Source organism: Mytilus californianus, unplaced genomic scaffold (assembly GCF_021869535.1).
Source record: "Mytilus californianus isolate M0D057914Y unplaced genomic scaffold, xbMytCali1.0.p SCAF_2, whole genome shotgun sequence".
NCBI lineage: Eukaryota > Metazoa > Mollusca > Bivalvia > Mytilida > Mytilidae > Mytilus > Mytilus californianus.
Window position 1 is genome coordinate 1,655,930 of NW_026262668.1, and position 23,001 is coordinate 1,678,930.

At 33.9% G+C, this 23,001-nt stretch overlaps 1 protein-coding gene across 1 annotated transcript in view; it reads right to left on the reverse strand.

The window, feature by feature from the left end:
• Positions 1-9,868: 9,868 nt before the first annotated feature.
• The window catches only part of LOC127729057 (snRNA-activating protein complex subunit 4-like), a 47,626-nt gene continuing 34,493 nt past the window's right edge, over positions 9,869-23,001 (reverse strand). The window contains exons 20-22 of the mRNA XM_052236685.1: positions 18,205-19,514; positions 15,255-15,385; positions 9,869-11,824 (exon numbers count right to left, since the gene is read on the reverse strand). Coding sequence (XP_052092645.1) covers positions 10,401-11,824; positions 15,255-15,385; positions 18,205-19,514 — 2,865 coding nt within the window. The 3' untranslated portion in view covers positions 9,869-10,400. The remainder of the gene's footprint in view (positions 11,825-15,254; positions 15,386-18,204; positions 19,515-23,001) is intronic.

Genomic DNA, 23,001 nt, shown 5'->3' on the forward strand with positions numbered 1-23,001 from the left:
TACTAACATTGATTTTGTTTTTGATAAATCAAAACATAAATATAAAATTGAGAATGGAAATGGGGAATATGTCAAAGAGACAACAACTCGGCCAAAGAGCAGATAACAGCCGAAGGACACCAATGGGTCTTCAACGCAGCGAGAAAATCCCACACCCGAAGGTGGTCCTTAGCTGGCCCCTAAATAAAAATGTGTACTAGTTCAGTGAAAATGGACGTCATACTAAACTCCAAAACATATAAATGAAATAAAATTAAAAAACATACAAGACTAACAAAGGCCAGAGGCTCCTGACTTAGGACAGGCTTATGTATTGCTTAACATTTATGTAAAACTGATGGTCCTAGTCTGTCAATATTATATACTTATATTTTGGCATTGCACAAGGTCATATTTTTCTCAAATGGTTTATGACGTCTTTACACCAAATCCGTTGTACATGTAGTGATTGATATTGGTCTTGGGGAACATGATTCATTTATTAGTTGTTATATGCTTTGAACTAGATTTCAGTAACTGTGAGTACTCATCGATCAATATTTTGTGTCTTTTGCTTTATGTTAGTTGTATTTAGGTCACCTGGGCCAAAGGGCCAGTGTGAGGGTTTGCAATCACTTGGCATCTGTCATCATCTTCCTTTAACTTTTACAAAGATCATCTCCTCTGAAACTACTGGGCCAAATTTAACCAAACTTGGCCACAATCATCATTGGGGTATCTAGTTTTAAAATTGTTTCCGATGAACCAGCCTGCGGACAAACATGGCCAAATTCTTTTTCATTACGTTGATTTTCATCTTTTATTCCTCGAAATCCGCTTCTAAAAAATATTTTCACAATAATGCCCACTTTTCATACTTGTAAACTTAATTTTTTACCATGATCAATGTTGTTCGTAGACTCCTTGAAGTTATTGCCCTGTAATGACAATTTTTGCATTTTTGCCTATTATCTTGAAAACTATAATAGATAGAAATTTTAAATAGCAATGATGATAGCAAGACAAGATCTACAAATACGCCATCATGGCTGAAATAAATCTTCAGTCGATTTGTTATTAAAGTGATTGCCCTTCAATGATAGTCTTTACCATTTTTTTTTTTGCGTTTTGCCTATTATCTTGAAAACTATAATAGATAAATAGAAATTTTAAATAGCAAAGATGATCAGCAAGACAAGATCTACAAAAAAGCCATCATGGCCGAAATAAATCTTCAGTCGATTTGTTATTGGAGTGATTGCCCTTTAATGATAGTCTTTACCATTTTTTTTTTTGCGTTTTGCCAATTATCTTAAAAACTGCACAAGATAAATAGAAACTTTCAAAGGGAAGAATATCAGCAGCATAAGATCTACAAATATCTACAAGACGAAATAGTCAGTTAACTCTTAATAGAGTTATTCCCCTTATTGACGATTTTTACTAAAAAGTGGCCATTTGTTGAAGATGCAGGTGAGCAACACAGGATCTTTAGAGCATCTAGCTTGTGCTGCCGGACTATCTGATTAGCCAAGCCATTTCCAACTATTTTTTTGTATTTTTTTATGTTTTGCTGTTGCACCATTGTCCCAGGTTAGGGGAAGGGTTGATAGCTCACAAATACATTTGTCCAACAGAGTTCACCTGACCTTGACTTCATTTTATGGATCAGTGATCAAGGTTAAGTTTTGTGGTCAGGTCCTCATCTCATATACTATAAGCAGATAATTTTAATTTGGTGTATGGAATGATTGGAAAGTGTACATGTCTGTCTGGACAGTTTTAATCTGACCTTGACCTCATTTTCATGGTTCATTGGTCATTGTTATGTATTCATATAAAGTCTGTTTCTTATTTACTATAATCAGTAGGTTAACTATATTTGGTGTATGGAATGATTGAAAGGTGAACATGTCTGTCTGGCAGAGTTAACCTGACATTGACCTCAGTTTAGTTTTCTTGGTTAGACTTAGGTCTGTTTTTCAGATACTCTAAGCAATAGGTTTACTATATTTGGCGTATGGAATGATTGTAATATGAACAAGTCTGTCAGGCAAGATTCATCTTACATTTGACCTCATTTTCATGGTTTATTGGTTAATGCAATGTTTTCATGGTTAAGTCCATTTCGAAGATACTTAAAGCAATATGTGAACTATATTTGGTATGGAATGGTTGTAAGGTGTAAACACTTGTTTCACAACCTTTTCCTCTAAGACTTTCAACATGAATTCAACCATGATCAATAAAACAGGTGAGACATTTCAGCATGTGTACTCTTGTTTGTTTCAATTGTTTTACATTTTATGACGTCAGGGTCTTTCATAGCGGACTATACGGTATGAGTTTTTCTCATTGTTGAAGGCTTTATGGTGACCTATATTTGCTTATATCCATATAAGTGGACTCAGTTTTATAGTTGTCTCATTGGTAATCATACCAAACCTCCTTATTTTATATAAAAAGTAGTGTTGTCAACGGTTAACCGTCCAAAGGACCTGATATCGAATACCAAAAATGCTAACCGGTTAACAAGACCTTTTTTCAATTTTATTAGAATTTTGTTGAAAACATAAAAATAATTAGCACAAAGACAACTTGTCTATCAGCTTGGGGCAAGATCTTAATAAAACATAATTAGCATATATGTATTTTTAAAAGTTGTAAGCCGATTTTACGATTTACTTCATTATTTCATTATTTATTATATTGCGTAGACCTACATCTGAATATGCCATCTCCATCGTCCAAGGCTTTGTCATACTTAAAACAAAATGACAACTCAAAAATGCTGAAATGCAAATCAACAAAGTCTTGACTTATTCAAGAGACTACTGCATACTCGTTAAATTTCAAGTCCCATGTTTTTATTTGCACTATGTATAAATGATATGTACAGCACAAATTTTATTTTTTCTCTCAATTATAAATTATTTTCGACTTGTTAAGTATGCAAGGGCATAGCAAACAGTGGCTGGATAGTAAACCTCATGACAGTGGTCACTTAGTGGCAGAAGAAGTGGACGTAGAACGTGAATGGAACTAATGTATACTGTGTTGCTTAACCATCTCAAGGGGCCTCGGTGGCCAAGTGGTCTATGTAGTTCTACTACTGTAATCACTAGCCAGTCAACACTGAGGTTGTGAGTTCGAACCCCGCTCGTGCAGGTGCACTCGACTCCAATCTCAATTGACTAGGATTGTCAGTTTTCCTATCGAAGGTAGGTGGTTTTCTCCGGGCACTTCGGCTTCCTTCACCAATAAAAATGGCCGCCACGAAATAGCCCAAATGTGGCGCTTAAAAGAGGCGTTAAAACACCAACAATCAATCAATCAATTAATCATCTCAAATGGATACACTCCACGTTATCTTCTGAGACATCAGAGAAAATGAAACAATCAACGGTTTCAGACATTGTCAATTCAACAATATCAACAAGATTTTCATCTTCTCCATATGAAGTTATTGCAAACGTCAAAGTAGATACGGCAGTATTGGATTATCAAAAGTAAAACTTCACCATGAATGCTCAAGGATAAGCCTTATAATGGCCAATGATAAACTTAAAGTTATGGTGTCACAAACATGTACATTTGTACTGTAAATAAGGCCTTAACACATCAACTTAACTACTGGTGAATCGGTCAAAAGGTTATCTGAGTAACAAAACTGTTCAATTTGACAACACTAACAAAAAGACAATCAACAATAAAAGCACATGATCCAGATAGCCTGACTTAGTGTAAACCCCGTAGTCACAAAATGTTGTGGGGTTTACCCAGTACAAACCTCCCCTTATACATGTATGTATCTAAAACATTTGTTGTAAAGTTAAGCAACGCAATAAACTGTTGACACAAATATGTCTCGCTGTCTGCATAAAATTCAGAAAAAGACAACCTGATGGACAGCAACATTGCTTATTAATCCAAGTCGCTAAACCATGAACTAGTGGGCAGGGCCTTGAAATGGTCAACAAACTGTGATGTACAGTCAAACTGATATGAACTATTAGTAATGCAACTTTAAAGAAAATATCATTGATCTATTAAAAGTATTTCCTATCAAACTGACTTAAGCAGAAAAAAAAGTAGTTCCTATCAAACTGACTTAAGCAGAAAACTTACCCTTGAAAATTGCTAATTAATTCAGTCACTGGACCATATGACCTAGGGACAGGGCCTCAAAATAGTTTTCAAACTGATATGTACAGATAGCAATGCAACTTTGTACAAACTATCATTGATCTATCACTAGTAGTTCCTATCAAAACTAACTTAAGTAGAAAACTTAACAATTGTTGACGCTGACAACATCGCTGGAAAAGCAACAGCTTATGTCTCGCCTTCCTCGACTATCGTCAGAGGGGAGACAAAAACCTTCGGTCAATTTACTATCAGGATCACTTAATTGAAGGTAATAAAATATCAGTGGGGGATTGTGGGGGGGGGGGGGGGGGGTTCTGGGGGTTGGAACCCCTCCTTTTCTTTTCGACGATCAATGCTTTTGAATGGGGACATGTGGTTGGAACCCCCCTTTATCTTTAGTTGGAACGCCCCCTTTTAAAAATGACTGGATCCGCCCCTGAATATGGCACATATTTATAAAAAGAGTCAACATATACTCGCCACTACAGGAGCTAACTAAGGTAGCCACATGTTTTATTGTATGTTATTTCAATCTCTAACATATGACACATATTGCAAATAAAAAAAATAACAATGTAATTTGAAAATGTATTGACCCCTTAAGCAACAGAATACCAAATATCAATGGTATATTGTAAGAACTTCTTCACACACTGAATCATAAAACTTGACATTTGACAGTATACAAAATGTGTAAGCAATTGAAACATGACAGAATAACAATGATGATCATCGTTTTCATAATTACAATAAACAGGCTTTATTTCTTGTGCTTGAAATTTTTAATGAGTTCCATGTTTATTCTGTATTATAATGTACTGTGCAGCACACAACACTATCTATACAAAATACATTGTGTGGAAAGTGTGATGCACCGCTCAAAACATTATAATACTTAATAAACATGGAATTTATCAAAAATTTCAAACACATGAAATTATGCAAATTCCATAATTAAAAATAATTCCAAGTTCAAATAATAGCCTGTTAATAGTTAATTGTGAGCACTTTTCCATAAGCACACCTCATTCTGAAACTTGATGGAACAATGCACAAACTCCAAAGTCATTAAATGCAACAGAACTGTCTAACATATATGTTTCTTCATAAAAATACATTAAATGAAAACTTCAAGTCATTGGCACATGATAGAAAATACAGGGTCTCTATTGAGATTCCTGTAGACCTAGACAACTTTATGCTAAATACCAATGATATATCACGATTACTGATTCTGCAATGAACCGGAGTAGAAAGGTAAGCATTAGTTGAGGGTGCCATCAAGGTGTACTAACATAAAAGTTATACCTTTGTGTAACTTCTCAAATTTGTCAAAAATGCCAGTTAAAAACATTTTACAATTTATCAAGACTTTTATTCCAGATAATTTTAGTTTGTAATAATGACCATTAATAATTAATCAGGGTATGATATAACCTTTTTCTTCACAATGCTAACTGCTGAAATGTATTAAATAAAATGCTCCACAGGGCGCAGCTTGATACGACCGCAGAGGTCGAACCCTGAACAGTTGGGGCAAGTATGGACACAACATTCAAGCTTGATACAGCTTTGCATTTGTATTGTGATTAAATATTTGACACAGTATAGGTTTCTGACACAGAATGAATGTGGTCTAAGAACTTAAAAATTTTAAATTGGACATTCACCTATTATGGTCCAATATCCAAAATCTAAATACATGGTTAGATTCAGCATATCAAAGAACCCAAAGAATTCAATTTTTGATGAAATCAAACAAAGTTTAATTTTGGACCCTTTCGACCTCAATGTGGACAAAGTTGATAACGGGGCCCAAATATCAAAAATCTAAATACATGGTTAGATTCAGCATATCAAAGAACCCCATATATTCAATTTTTGTTGAAATCAAACAAAGTTTAATTTTGGACCCCAACTTGGACCAACTTGAAAACTGGGCCCATAATCAAAAATCTAAATACATGTTTAGATTCAGCATATCAAAGAACCCTAAGAATTCCATTTTTGTTAAAATCAAACTAAGCTTAATTTTGGACCCTTTGGACCTTAATGTAGACCAATTTGAAAACGGAACCAAAAATTAAGAATCTAAATACACGGTAAGATTTGGCGTATCAAAGTACCCCAATAATTCAATTTTTGATGAAGTTTAATTTTGGACCCTTTGGACCTCAATGTGGACCAATTTAAAAACGGGGCCCAAAATCCAAAAACTTAATACACGGTTAGATTCAGCATATTAAAGAACCCCAAGAATTCAAGAATAAAACCCCATTGAAATTGGTCAAGAAATAAGCAATTTATACGAAGTATCTTCTTTTGCACAATACTGTGCAATTAAATATTTCTTGCTATTGCGCAATACTGTACAATTGACAATTTCTTGCTATTGCGCAATATTGTGCTATTGGATATTTCTTGCTATTGCGCAATACTGTGCAATTGAAGATTTCTTGCTATTGCGCAATACTGTGCAATTGAAGATTTCTTGCTATTGTGCAATACTGTGCAATTGAAAATTTCTTGCTATTGCACAATACTTATTATATGATAATTTACACATCCTGTTTGGTGTGTATATCCTACCTTATCATTATTATTTGCTTTTATATATTAATCAGAAATAACCAACTTAAAATGAAAAATTTTAAAAGAAAAAAAAAAAGGAAAAAAAAAAAAATCCCCCCCCCCAATTTTTTGAACCCCCTTATGATTCATCACACCCAAACTCAATCCCAGCCTTCCCTTTGTGGTATGGTACCTTGTAGTACAATTTCAGAGAGATCCATACACTTACACACAAGTTATTGTCCTGAAACTAGAAAAATGTGTTTTTTGGCCCCTTTTTGGCCCCAAATTCATAAACCTTTAGGGCAATTACCCCCAAACTCAAACCCAGCTTTCCCTTTGTGATATGAAACCTTGTAGTACAATTTCAGAAAGATCCATACACTTACACACAAGTTATTGTCCTGAAACTAGAAAAATGCTTGTTTTTTGCCCCTTTTTGGCCCCTAATTCCTAAAATATTGAGGCAATTACCCCCTTCATCAATCCCAGCCTTCCCTTTGTGGTATGGTACCTTGCAGTACAATTTCAGAGAGATCCATACACTTGAACACAAGTTATTGTCTGGAAACTAGAAAAATTCTTATTTTTGGCCCCTTTTTGGCCCCCAATTCCTAAACATTTCGGCAATTACCCCCAAACTCAATTCCAGCTTTCCCTTTGTGATATGGAACCTTGTAGTACAATTTCAGAAAGATCCATACACTTACACACAAGTTATTGTCATGAAACTAGAAAAATGCTTGTTTTTTGCCCCTTTTTTGGCCCCTTATTCCTAAAATTATGAGGCAATTACCCCCAAAATCAATCCCAGCATTCCTTTTGTGATATGGAACCTTGTGGTACAATGTCAGAGAGATCCATACACTAACACACAAGTTATGTCTGGAAGTTACAAAAATGCTTATTTTTGGCCCCTTTTTGGCCCTTAATTCCTTTACTGTTGGTACCATAACCCCCAAAATCAATCCCAACCTTCCTTTTGTGGAATTGAACCTTGTGGTAAAATTTCATAGAGATCCATTCACTTAAACTAAAGTTAGAGTACGAAAACCAATGTGTCTTCGGACGAAGCCGGACGACGCCAGACGACAACGACGACAACGACGCCAACGTCATACCAATATACGACCACAAAAATTTTTTTGCAATCGTATAAAAATTGCAGTTTGAATTCTATACAAACTGATCAACTTGTAAAGCATTTAAGCTCATGGCTTCAGTGATGAAGCAAGTGCAGTGAACTAAAAATAAGTCTTACCCTCATAATCCTTTGATATGTGTTAAGACATAGCTAGGTGTAATTATGAGGAACACTTTTCTAAAAAAAGTATGACTGATTAATCATTTTCCATTGTAATAACATTTGATTTCCCATTCTAATGTCAATAACATTCTTTAAGTAATTTGTTCTAAACATTGTTTCAATATAAAAATAAGAAGATATGGTATGATTGTCAATGAGACAGCTCTCCACCAGAGACCAAATGACACTTTTTTTTGTTAGATTAGTGAAATCTTTGAACAAAAATGTTGTTATTAAAGGGACATAACCAAGGTTGTATATATCTAAGTTTCTGCTGTAGTAAAATACCGGTAGTTTCCATTTATAACAGCAGATCAGTAATTACTACACTGCTACTTTTGCATAGGTACTATTTCTGTACTAAAAATCTGTAGTACTGGATATTTCCTTTTAATATTTAGTACTTTTTCTTTACTTTAAAATTATTGTAATATTTAGCTGGGACTATTATACTGACGGGACTGGAAACTGATCGATCTGTTGAGATTTCATTGCCCCGATAGCGGATTATTGATTTTTTGTTTTGATTGACAGCTTATCGTGTCACGTAGTAAATTAGCATTCGGTACATGAGAGTAATCAATAGATTTCGGCAAACAAGTCAGCTTATATAGAATACTGTTAAAATTGGTGGATTTGAAACAAAAAAATAATTATTAAATTATTTAGTTTAAATGCAAAAAATATATATTGTTTACGAAAAAGTATTAATAAGTAGTCAATATATTAGTGTTGAAAATAAACCAAATATTGTGGAAATGCCGGCGCTTTACTTGACCGCTAAAAAAACAACGTGTCAAAGGTAGACAGATCATAATTAATCCTGATAAAAACAATAAGTGTGCAATAAAAACAATGTTTACAATTTTAGTTCATAATTAATTCATATAACAAAAATTACCCGGGTCTCATAAAAATATAGCCACATTGTTTTGAACTTTTGTGAACTTCGTGTTTTACACCAAAATTTCAATATGGCTGTATACGGGCCTACTTTTGTAGTTCTAATTGTGGAACCTAGTGTACATATTTTCATGAAGTCATATGCTAATGCCACCAGAAGACCATTACTAAGCAAAATCAACCCTGATTATAATAAAAATATTGCACACATAAAAAGGAGTAGGCAATTTTATAGGAACAGTATAATTTATTCGAGCCGTGCATGTGGGTTCCGGTTGTAATGAGAAAGATATTTATATTCCACTTTTTATTTTAAAAAGTGACAATAAAAATAGGCAAATCCAAAGTATAACCTATAAATATGATTCGACAACAAACCGAACTTGCATATCTCTTTTCAATCAACAGTTATAAGAAATTTTATGAATCATATACTTTTTTCCACATCGTCCCCACGCTATTTTCATCCTGAAAATTTCAATTTTTATATGTCATTTTTTACACTTAAGACGGGATTTGGTGATTAATAACAACTGTCAAAGATCGAGATATCTTTTATCATTATAGTAATCATGTTTATATTAAGGATTATCATTTTGAATAACTATAAAATAAAAGAACAAATTACCGAAATTATAAGATCAAGGCACGCTGTCACTGTCAAAACAATATGGCGTATCGATAAATAGCGCAAGTAAAGTCTCATTCTAACGACCGTGATGTTGATATTATTACACTGATTGGTGTAACGGTTTCCAGTCCCGTTAGTAAAATAGTCCCAGTATTTAGGTACCTGTATTTTACAGCACTTGATTTGTCCTAAAAATTTTGGTTCAGAAATAATACCAACAGTGATCAGACTATTACGGGGTAGGACCTTTATCGGGACTCCAGGATCGGTTGTTTTTAAGCTCGGGATTTCGGGATTGATCCTTTCGGGATCCGGGAATTCTTTTTTTCGAATTTCAGGATGTCAGGATTTAAATTTTTTTAAATTCGGGACATCGGGTTTCGATGTTTTTAAGCCCGGGATTTCAGGATCAGGACCCCTCCTACCCCCCCCTAAACTCTCACATCAGCAATGAGCTAAAATGCTATACCAGTTGATCAGTTTATAGAGGTGAATTTAAACTGCAACTGGGTAAAACATTTTACCAATTGGAATGGTGAGAGAACAAGGCCTTTTTAATATGCACAGTTACATCTTTATTTTGAACTTTTTTGGTGAAAATAAATAAAATGATTCATTTCAGATTAAAAGGAATATTTTTTTTCTGTGATTACTTTGTGAGTTGGCATGATGGATAATAATTCATGAATAATCTATGAATGATTTTAACAATAATCCCGGGGTTATCTTTTCTTTAACAATCTTATTCATAATGAATATCTCTTTGAACAACAGTATAACTCATCAATAATAACTTTTTAACAGAATGGATCATTTTTCTTGTTTGTTCCACTTTGAGTTGCAAAGTCTATCAACACTTCATCAATTTTCTGAAGCAGAATCTTTTCTATTTGTATTTATTTCAATGTTTTTATCTCCTTTAGATTCTTCAAGCAAAGACTTATTTCCGTCTGTTGTAGGTTCATCTTGTCCTATTTCATTTTGATCCATAACGGTTTCAGTAGTTTGTCTAGATTTATCGCCCATCATCTGAATTAGCTGCTTCACAGTCATATCACTGTCTTTAGGCACAGAAATCAACATTGGACTGCTTCCCTGTCCAGGAACAGTTCCAAGGAAAACATGCGATGTTTCAGATTTTTCTGATGTAGTTGATTTTAATGGAGATGCAACAGTATTGTCTGCCCCTACAACACTTATAATTTTAGGAGAAAGGTTTGCACTCTGAAATATAGAATTATAAGTATCTGTTGACTGTTCAGGAGGAGAATTAACTTGTGTCGTCTGCTCATGGTCTGATGTCACAGGTGGTAATGGCACTGTTGGAATATCCACCTCAATGGTTTGTAATGGTATGGACATGGGGGGTAGTGATACTGTGGGGATATGTTGGCCTGCTGTATGAGTTGGCAATGATACTGTGGGGATATGTTGGCCTACTGTATGAGGTGGCCATAATACTGTGGGGATATCTTGGCCTGCTGTATGAGGTGGCAATGATACTGTGGGGATATGTTGGCCTGCTGTATGAGGTGGCCATGATACTGTGGGGATATCTTGGCCTGCTGTATGAGGTGGCCATGATACTGTTGGGATATGTTGGCCTGCTGTATGATGTGACAATGATACTGTTGGTACACCTGTATTGTCTTGTCCTACTGTTTGGAACGGACTTATCCCATACAAGTTTGGCATGAAAAAGACAGGATATGGAAGTGCCCCGGCAGTGGAAGTACTACTGGGAGAGGGCGGCATCAGATACATTGGTTGCATCACTTTGTTTGGACTTGAGTTTGATGTGGTTGCTGGTGGTTGCATTTTCACAGTTGAAGTACCCCCTGGGGACACCATCATGGGTAACATCATATATCCAGGTGAAGTTGGTGACATCATCATGGGTACCATCTCATATCCAGGAGGAGGCACTACACTTTTCATTGGAGATGATATTTCAGCAGTTTCAGTTTTTGCAGCTTTTAACTTCTTCAGTTGTACTTTAAGTGCCCTCTTCTTCCTCATTTCAGCAAAAGCTTGATTGACTGAGGATCCTTTCTTCTTTAATTCCATAACAGTAGTAAGTGCTTTGAGACTTCGAAGCTTCTGACGTTTCTTATTTTTCAATGGCAGTTCAGGTATATAAATTTTTCGATCTTCTTCGTCATCACTCTCGTCCTGTTTCTCAATAAGTCTAGCACTCTGTTTCTGACCAACCAAACTTGACCACTTCTTAATCTGTTTCTCTTTAAATGCATTCTCCTTTGCCATTCTCTCAGCTCTGATGTTTTCTAAAAAAAAAATAGTAAGTTTATTTATATAATGTATGTTAACACATACTGTAAAATTATTAACTTTTGTAGTGTGTTAATCAAGGATCAAGATTTTTTTCACACAATTTCTGTGCTATATTTTGGGTGTTTTTGGGTGTTTTTGGGGACTTGAATGTGGTGGTAACTTTTTCAAGACAAACTGTTCAATTCTTACCATAAGTCACAACATAAATGAACCTATATCATCAATTGCCTGAACTATTCCAATTTTCTACTTTTTTTTGTAAAATCATTTAAGAATGATATTCTGCATTATAGAGTTTAAAATTGAAATTTTAATAAATTAAATTATGGTGTTACATCTTACAAAGTCTATCCAAATTATTTTGCAAAGAATTCCACTCAAGCCAGTAATAGGGGCCGTCTTAAACTTGCAGTGAGGTGAGTGTTTTTTTTTGCTCTGTGTTGAAGGCCTCACTATAACTTTGAGATGAAAAACAGCAATAAAAGAACTGTTCCTTTGCTTTTTATGTTTCATTTTTTTTTTTCTGTGCATGTACTGATTTTGTGTCATGGATGGATACCCATATCCTTTGTTTTTCCATCAAATTCCTCAGGAACTGAACATGCTACTATTGATTTTTAGAGAAGAAAACTATATGTAACACTCAGAAACGTGTCCATCCCCCCAAACTTGTCCAATTCTCCCAAATGTGTCCTTTTGACGTAACTGAACTGCAAAAAACATATACAGTTGATAAAGGGCCCCAAAACGTGTCATTTTTATGAACACCCAATCATGTCCGTTTCATTAAAAACACCCAAACATGTCCAATCCCCCAAACGTGTCAAATTGAAGCCTAAACATCTCCTTTTTGTGAAAGCTCAGTGGTGTCCATATCTTAAAAATGCCAAAACTTGTCGTACCTATTAATTTTGTTGTAAATATGTTGTCCTTAATATGCATGAAATAACTGCTACAAAATATTAAGCAAGCAACAATCAGTTAATCCATTATTTTCTGTTAGTTGATTTTTACCTTGCTAACAACAGATTCAACATAATGTGACAGTTAAAAATATAATGCACATTTTAAATGACTTAAATTCACATCTTGTAAGTTACCCATACTGTTTTTAACGTACTTTAACGTTACCTTTAAGTAATGCAGTTTTTTCTAACAATTATAAATTATGAGGCTGGTATCAGGGATGCTTATGATACAGGCAAAGTCATTTCTCTTGTCTATGTCTCATCAGTGAAATACCGTAAATGGTATTGACGTTGCTGAGGACATATTAGTGCTAAAAGTTTTGGGACGTTCTTGCGTTTTAAAGTGGACACGTTTTGGCGAACAACAATTATTGGAAATGTTTGGGTGATTTGGGATTTTGAGGACAAGTTTGGGGGGATGGACACGTTTGGGGGGATGGACAAGTTTGAGAGTGTTACATATACACAAGATTTCAAGTTGAGTAAGAATCTAATATTGTACTTGTTAGAAGTTAGAAAGGTAAACATACATGCATGAATATTGCATAGTAAATAAAAAAAATTCTACAAAATGGTAATAGTTTTTAAATAAATAGTTTTTGAAAAGTTTTTAAAGTAAAGAACCTTTGTGAGCACACTTACATACCCCACGCCCCCACATTGTCACTGGGCAAACAAAATCTTATAACAACTACAAAAGTTGACTGATAAAATTTCTTGTGGATATGCACATCTACATATGTCCTTATTATCTACAAAGTTTCATGAAGATCTGTTGTTTGGTTTCAGAAAAGTTGGGATGACAAACTGTTGCAATAGTATATAATGGCCAAAATTCGAAGTTCAATGGAGCATAACTCCTAGAAAAAAAATTTAATCATAATTTCCTGTGGAAATGCACATATACATACATGTAGTATGTCCTTAATATCTACAAAGCTTCATTAAATTCTGTTGTGTGGTTTCAGGAGTTGCGATGACAAGCATCGAAGTTGCGTGGGGTATAATATTGAAGTCTTTTGTCTGAACTTGAACAATATATATTCCTGTAAGATGTCACATGAAACACTGATTAGTGATCCGTAATATCCAGGGGGCAAGAATACAGTCACTTGGAAGGCCCTGGACAAAGGAATTACCAGGCAATACCAAGTGACAGTTTTATCAACAGAAAAGCAGTTCAATCTGGATTTAGTGATTTTAAAAATTCTAAAATTTCTGACATAAGGATGTTAAATACGGTATTACTATTAAAAAAAATTTGTAAGGGTTCCGCGGAACCCAGTGTCTCACCTACTTTTGCTGCTAGTCACAGGCTCAACAAAAATGGGAAAAAAATCAATAAAAATTTTCTTATAGATACTATCTTTTGACTGTAAGAAGCTTCTGTCCAAGTTTGGTAAAAATCCAGAATGGTTTATGAATCTAATAAATGTTTTAAAAACTTTTAACTACAGACTGTATGTAATGTTAACTGGAAGAAAAACTAAGTCCATTTAAAAGTAATATACGGAAAAAGAGGAGATATATTTTTACAAAATTTCTTTCTACATACTAGCTTTGGTCATAAACAAGCTTCTGTCCAAGTTTGGTACAAATCCAGGATAGTTTAAGAAAGTTATTAAAATTTTAAAAACTTTAACCACAGACATGACAGAGTGAATGTAATGTTAACTGGCAGAAAAACTAAGTCCATTTATAAGTAAAATACGGAAAAACAGGATTTTTTTTTTTTACTAAATTTACTTCTGGATACTATCTTATGATCATAAACAAGCTTCAGTCCAAGTTTGGTAGAAATCCAGGATAGTTTAAGAAATTGAGTTTAGTTATTAAAATTTCAAAAACTTTAACCACAGAGTGAATATTTGTGGACACCGCCCAACGACGACGACGACGACTCCAATGACGAAATGTAGGATCGCTATGTCTTGCTTTTGCGACAAAAGTCGCAGGCTCGACAAAAATCAACCACAAGAACTTCATGCTTTGAACTTCAAACATAAAACTTAATAAAATAATCGAAGTTTAATTCTATAGGTAGCTGATGCATTGTTAAAGTAAATTATAGTTTACTTAGTATTCAATTAATTATGAAATGTACGTCATAGAGGTCATCTGTTAAAGTTAGTAAATAATGACTAGATTCATTTGAATGTTGTTTTCAACAGGGATAATTCAAATTTTCAAAGATAAGTATGTGATAAAGTTCTACAGCAAATCTACCACTAAATGATTTTCTGTTAAAAAAGAGCATGAATGAAGATAGAGATCACCAACTCTGGAGGTTTGAAAAAATCACATCTATGTAATAGGGTGAAACCAATTTAAGGGTTCCAAATCTCTGTACTTCAGTTATTTCAAACAAGATCAATCAAACAGAACTTTGAAGATATAGACTATCTCGGTATTCTGTTTTAAGATTATTCAATTATAATAATATAATGTAAATCACCTATGCCCTTTTCTGCTATACTTTTCATCTGCATTTGTTTAGCCATTTTTCTCTTCTCAGAAATTAGCTTTTTTCTTTCCCGAGCTTTCTGTCTATAATATACAAACAACTTTCCACGCATTGATGCATATCTGCAATAAAAAATTAAAACAACCCGTTAGTTGTCTCATTTGAATTGTTTTATATTTGTCATTTTGGGGCCTTTTATAGCTGACTATGAGGTATGAGTTTTGCTCATTGCTGAATGCCGTACAGTGACCTATAGCTGTAAACTTCTATGTTATTTGGTCTCTGGTGGAGAGTTGTCTCATTGGCAATCATATCATATCACATCTTCATATTTTTATGGTATGAATGGCCATTGTATTTCTCTAAATCTGAGTCAGTAAGTCTTGACATTTATCAGTTAAAATAGTATCTACACAATCAGACCCAAACTCTAAGTTTTAAATATTGTGCAAATGTTTTTTAGACAAGTCAACTAACAACAAATAAAACTTGAATAGTCAATTTAAAAAAAAAATTTGATTTGCAGTTCTGAAGTTTTAGGGCATTTCTATTGAGATTTGATACAGCTAGTAGCCTCTATTTAGATTGATTGATTGATTGATTGTTGGTGTCTTATCACCATTTTCAGCGCTCTTGACTATATCAAAATGGCTTTTTATTGGTGTAGTAAGCCAGAGTACATGGAGAAAACCACCAACCTTCAGCAGGAAGTTTAACCCACTTTTTACTTGGTTTCAAGTCCATTCCGGTTTATGTTTAACCCACTTTTTAATTGGTTTCAAGTCGATTCTGGTTTATGTTTAACCCACTTTTTACTTGGTTTCAAGTCCATTCTGGTTTATGTTTAACCCACTTTTTACCTGGTTTCAAGTCCATTCTGGTTTATGTTTAACCCACTTTTTACTTGGTTTCAAGTCCATACTGGTTTAATGTTTAACCCACTTTTTACCTGGTTTCAAGACCATACTGGTTTATGTTTAACCCACTTTTTACTTGGTTTCAAGTCCATACTGGTTTAATGTTTAACCTACTTTTTACCTGGTTTAAAGTCCATTCTGGTTTATGTTTAACCCACTTTTTACTTGGTTTCAAGTCCATTCTGGTTTATGTTTTACCCACTTTTTACTTGGTTTCAAGTCCATTCTGGTTTATGTTTAACCCACTTTTTACTTGGTTTCAAGTTCATTCTGATTTATGTTTAACCCACTTTTTACTTGGTTTCAAGTCCATTCTGGTTTATGTTTAACACACTTTTTACTTGGTTTCAAGTCCATTCTGGTTTATGTTTAACCCACTTTTTACCTGGTTTCAAGTCCATTCTGGTTTATGTTTAACCCACTTTTTACCTGTTTTCAAGTCCATACTGGTTTATGTTTAACTTACTTTATAGGTGTCTAATCCATTCTGTGTAATGTTTGACTGAAGTTTTTTTTTTGTTTCTAATCCATTCTGTCTAATGTTTGACCAATTTTTGTTTGGTTTTTAGTCCTTCATGTTACTTATTTGGTCAATAGTCCAGGCTGTCTTATATTGTTTGACTTACTTATTTGGTCAATAGTCCAGGCTGTCTTATATTGTTTGACTTACTTATTTAGTCAATAGTCCAGGCTGTCTTATATTGTTTGACATTTATTTGGTCACTAGTCCAGGCTGTCTTATATTGTTTGACTTACTTATTTGGTCACTAGTCCAGGCTGTCTTATATTGTTTGACTTACTTATTTGGTCACTAGTCCAGGATGTCTTATATTGTTTGACTTACTTATTTGGTCACTAGTCCAGGCTGTCTTATATTGTTTGACTTACTTATTTGGTCACTAGTCCAGGCTGTCTTATATTGTTTGACTTACTTATTTGGTCACTAGTCCAGGCTGTCTTATATTGTTTGACTTACTTATTTGGTCACTAGTCCAGGCTGTCTTATATTGTTTGACTTACTTATTTGGTCACTAGTCCAGGCTGTCTTTTATTGTTTGACTTACTTATTTGGTCACTAGTCAAGGCTGTCTTATATTGTTTGACTTACTTATTTGGTGACTAGTCCAGGCTGTCTTATATTGTTTGACTTACTTATTTGGTCACTAGTCCAGGCTGTCTTATATTGTTTGACTTACTTATTTGGTCACTAGTCCATCATGTGTATGTTTGACTTACTTATTTGGTCACTAGTCCAGGCTGTTTTATATTGTTTGACTTACTTATTTGGTCACTAGTCCAGGCTGTCTTATATTGTTTGACTTACTTATTTGGTCACTAGTCCAGGCTGTCTTATATTGTTTGACTTACTTATTTGGTCACTAGTCCAGGCTGTCTTATATTGTTTGACTTACTTATTTGGTCACTAGTCCAGGCTGTCTTATATTGTTTGACTTACTTATTTGGTCACTTGTCCAGGCTGTCTTATATTGTTTGACTTACTTATTTGGTCACTAGTCCAGGCTGTCTTATATTGTTTGACTTACTTATTTGGTCACTAGTCCAGGCTGTCTTATATTGTTTGACTTACTTATTTGGTCACTAGTCCAGGCTGTCTTATATTGTTTGACTTACTTATTTGGTCACTTGTCCAGGCTGTCTTTTATTGTTTGACTTACTTATTTGGTCACTAGTCCATCACGTGTATGTTTGACTTACTTATTTGGTCACTAGTCCAGGCTGTCTTTTATTGTTTGACTTACTTATTTGGTCAATAGTCCAGACTGTCTTATATTGTTTGACTTACTTATTTGGTCACTAGTCCAGGCTGTCTTATATTGTTTGACTTACTTATTTGGTCAATAGTCCAGGCTCTCTTATATTGTTTTACTTACTTATTTGGTCAATAGTCCAGGCTGTCTTATATTGTTTGACTTACTTATTTGGTCACTAGTCCAGGCTGTCTTATATTGTTTGACTTACTTATTTGGTCACTAGTCCAGGCTGTCTTTTATTGTTTGACTTACTTTGAACTTGGTTTGGTTTCCACCTCCATGACAGGTTTAATATCCTCTTCTTTTGCTGCTTCCTCTGCTAATTTCAAGTTTTTGTTTTTTTCTTCCTCCAATTCCATAAACTCATCAAATGAAACCAATTTTTTTTCCTGTTCTTGTTTATCGAAGAAATTTTCCACCTCAGGTTTTAACAGAGATAAGAAAGCTGGCCACATAAATAGAGCATCAAAACGTCTTTTCAGTTTGATATACTCTTCAGACTGCCTAAGGTCTTTTAACAAATCTTTCCTTGGATGCATCCAACTACCAGCTTTGTCTGGTCTGTGACTTTTACCTGATAATACTGCATTTACCTTCCTCGCTCCTGTTTCTAATGCACGATCAACTTTATCAACAAAGTTCAGTCTTGAAACAATATTTCTCTCATTCATAACAGGATTTACTCTATTTTCCAATATTTGACTTTTTTCAAAGTAGAAATAGGGATTGTATTTGTCCCCAGCTCTTGCCTTTAACAAATTAGTCTGACACATTAATTCTTCATATCCACGAATTGTTGTCACAGAAGGGGGTAATATAGGAAACCTGTTTTGTCCTTGTGCTCTTGGTGTCTGTTTCAACACTATCACACGTGGTGAGGATGTAGGAACCTTCTGACCGGGCTTTAATGTGTTAGCACCAAGCAGCTGAGATTGCACAAGTTGAACAATTTGCTGTCCAGGTTTATTTTGTATAGTGTTTGTATTTGTTATCAGGGCTGTTGGAACCGGACCTTTAGTTGATTTTTGAGTATTCAAAGGAACTATTTTTGGCATTTTCATTTGTGATGGTGTTGTAATTGTAGGATTAACATTGACAGTTATAATTTTTGGCTGTTTATCAGATGTCACATATGAGGTAGTTGATTTTCTTTTCCTATGTGGTTTAAAGCTTGACTCAGGATCAACAGGAGAAGTTGGGCAAGACCCAAGCTTGCCCTTATCTTGTCTAAGAACATCACGGCGAGTAGTTTCTATGATGTTATTCACTATTCTACTCATACTTTCATCTGGCAATATTTGCTCTCCATCTTCAATGGGCGTAGCTGATGTAAGACGTGTTTTTCTTTTTGGTCTTTGAGAAGTAGCATCATTATCTTCATTTGAACTTTTTCTTTTTGTTCCGTTTCCATTCGATCCTGATGGTACTACTGGGGGAGGAACTGGTAGTGCTTTAGGGAAACATCTACCCAAAAGTTCAAATACAGGTTTTAAAATCTTCCTCTTTTTAGCAATTAGAGTTGGATAAATTTCCATTGCTTTCTTTCCATCCATTTCTAAGGCCTATAATTTGAAAAATAATTTTTTCTATGACTAAGTATCAATATCAGCGAAATGATGTGACGCAAGTAAAACATTATGGAACATTTGTCACTGGATATTAGGCAAACAAAAATCAAACAATACTCATAGATGTTTAATGGGGCATTAGCTACCAGATATACAAAAAATCAAAATATGTCTTGTTTTGTTCAATCATTTAATCATCATTTAGCAGTAAGTTTGGTTCAACTTTGTCAAAATAAGGTAAGAAACATCGCTGATGAATTATTCACTTGCAAGTGAATGACTTTACCTCATTGAATCCGTATTCATGTGACCTTCAAATTAACCTATTAGCTAGAGATGAGTTATGCATAAACTAGGAGTATTCAGCTACTTAAAGGAAAAGAATGTCAACAGTGAAAGTGAAACAAGGGTAAAACCAATTGGTTGACTGATTAGATCCACAAAAACTCATTCTTGTACAGGTAAAAACGATGATTATCATAACTTTTTAAGCTATATTATGAAATAAAGCAGATCTAGAAAAAAATCCATTGCACGTGTTTGCCATCCCTTTATATCTTTATTTATGTGGCAATCGGGTTATATGACCATCAGCAGTCTTCGAAGGTCACCTCGATGGTTAATTAGATGGCTTATAGACTGAAATACACACGAAATGCTGATATATATTATCGAGTACATGCATCTGAAAATGTTTATTTTTTTATAATTTGGATATATGTTTTAGTATGATATAAAGCAAATATGAGAATTCGAGTCAAATCGGTGAACATGAATTTGATAGCTAATGCCCCTTTAAGGTCATATTTGTTTCAAAATAAGAGGATCATAGGAGACTGAATTGATCACCATGGAAACACAAACATTGTATCATTTCCTATTTTCACCTCTTTCTCCATTAATTGTTTTTTCTTGAAACCAACTATCTATTTTCAAATACACACATTTTTTAGTGTACTCAATTAAAACCAAATCAACAAATTAATTTTTCTTTAGTATGTGACCAAGTTTGGTTGCAGTTGGCCAGTTAGTTTCAATGGATAGATTTTGGAAAAAGTAACAACCAACAGATGGAGTCAATTAATGAGAATATCTTACAATGGTGAACATAAGGAAAGGCAGGTATTTAAAATGTATTAAAACATACAATGTATTTCATTTATGGATGAATATTTTATAACCAATTTCAAAGGTACTTGAACAAAAATATTGATAAAATTTGTTGGGGTAGACAGTACAATATGGTAGACACTAAATAGACATATTTTTATTCTGGTCCATTATTATTCTATTAATTATCATGATGGTCATGATGGTACTGCTAGATAAAGAATTTTAATAAATAATAAACTCATTAAGCTTAAAACACAAGTCTTGCAATTTATTCCTTTCTAGGTTAAAAACTGAAAGGAGCCTGTTTCATTTATGGCATTTCTATATTATCTATACAACTTATATATCACTTCCATTGACATTAGTCTAACAAACTGAGCTTTTCAATATGAAAAAAAAACAACAACAAAAACACGACACAACACATGATACAAAAGCATGTTAACCCATAAAAATTTAACAATAAAGTATATATCAAAAATAACTGTGAACTTTAGTATTGTACTACACACAGAAAAAAGTTATTCAACATTTATATTAACTACAACTAAATAAAGTAGGATATTTTTCTCTAAATTTCTCATTAATTCAATCAGAATCTTTTTTTTTCAAAAACAAGAAGCTCCATTGAGCTTGAATCACTCACCTGTTAAAAAAATGCCATTTCGAATACCTATCTATTTAAATTTTAGAGTAATTATCAAAATTATAGGAATTAGTATAGAAATCACTATTCAACAGCAATAAAAACTTGTAGATCTTATGTATGGATATTTTTTGCTTTTTAGAGTTTATCTTTATACATTAAAGCTTTTGACAAAAATGCCCCAAAAGGGTAACAAGAGTGCACACGCTGAAATGTCTCGCCTTCTTTACTAATCATTGATACTATGTTGATAGTCCTAAATATAAAGCTTTATTACAACTGTCACATAAACTTAACATTAACCAAGTAAACTAAACATTGACCAATGAACCATGAAAATGAGGTCAAGGTCAGATGAACCATGCTAGGCAGGCATGTACAGCTAACAATTCTTCCATACAACAAATATAGTTGACCTATTGCTTATAGTTTAAGAAAAACAGACCAAAACACAAAAACTTAACACTGAGCAATGAACCTTGAAAATGAGGTCAAGGTCAAATAAAACCTGTGTGACTGACATATAGATCATAAAATATTTCCATACAACAAATATAGATGAACTATTGCATATAGTATTAGAAAAAAAGACCAAAAACTTAAAAACTTAACTTTGACCACTGAACCATGAAAATGAGGTCAAGGTCAGATGACACCTGCCAGCTAGACATGTACACCTTACAATCATTCCATACACCAAACAAGTAGACCTAGTGCATACAGTATTAGAAAAAAAAGACCAAAACTCAAAAACTTAACTTTGACCACTGAACCATGAAAATGAGGTCAAGGTCAGATGACACCTGCCAGCTAGACATGTACACCTTACAATCATTCCATACACCAAATATAGTAGACCTATTGCATACAGTATTAGAAAAAAAGACCAAAACTCAAAAACTTAACTTTGACCACTGAACCATGAAAATGAACTCAAGGTCAGATGACACCTGCCAGCTAGACATGTACACCTTACAATCATTCCATACACCAAATATAGTAGACCTATTGCATACAGTATAAGAAAAACAGACCAAAACACAAAAACTTAACTATGACCACTGAACCATGAAAATGAGGTCAAGGTCAGATGACACCTGCCAGTTGGACATGTACAACTTACAATCATTCCATACACCAAATGTAGTAGACCTATTGCATACAATAAAAGAACAAGAGTGGACACGCTGAAATGTCTCACCTTCTTTACTAACCATTGATATTATGTTGATAGTCCTAAATGAAAGCTTTACTACAACTATTACATAAACTTAACATGATCCAAGAAAATGAAGTCAAGGTCATATAAACCAAACGAGAAATACATGTACACCTTACAATCATTCAATTCACTAAATATAGTTGACCTATTGCTTATAGTTTCTAAGAAACAGACTTAACCAAGAAAACTAAACATTGACCAATGAATCGTGAAAATGAGGTCAAAGTCAGATGAACCATGCCAGGCAGACATGAACAGCTTACAATCCTTCCATACAACAAATATAGCTGACCTATTGCTTATAGTTTAAGAAAAACAGACTGAAACACATAAACTTAACACTGAGCAATGAACCGTGAAAATGAGGTCACGGTCAAATAAAACCTGCGATACTGACATGTACATCATAGAATATTTCCATACACCAAATATAGTTGACTTATTGCATATATATAGTATAAGAAAAAAGACCAAAACTCAAAAACTTAACTTTGACCACT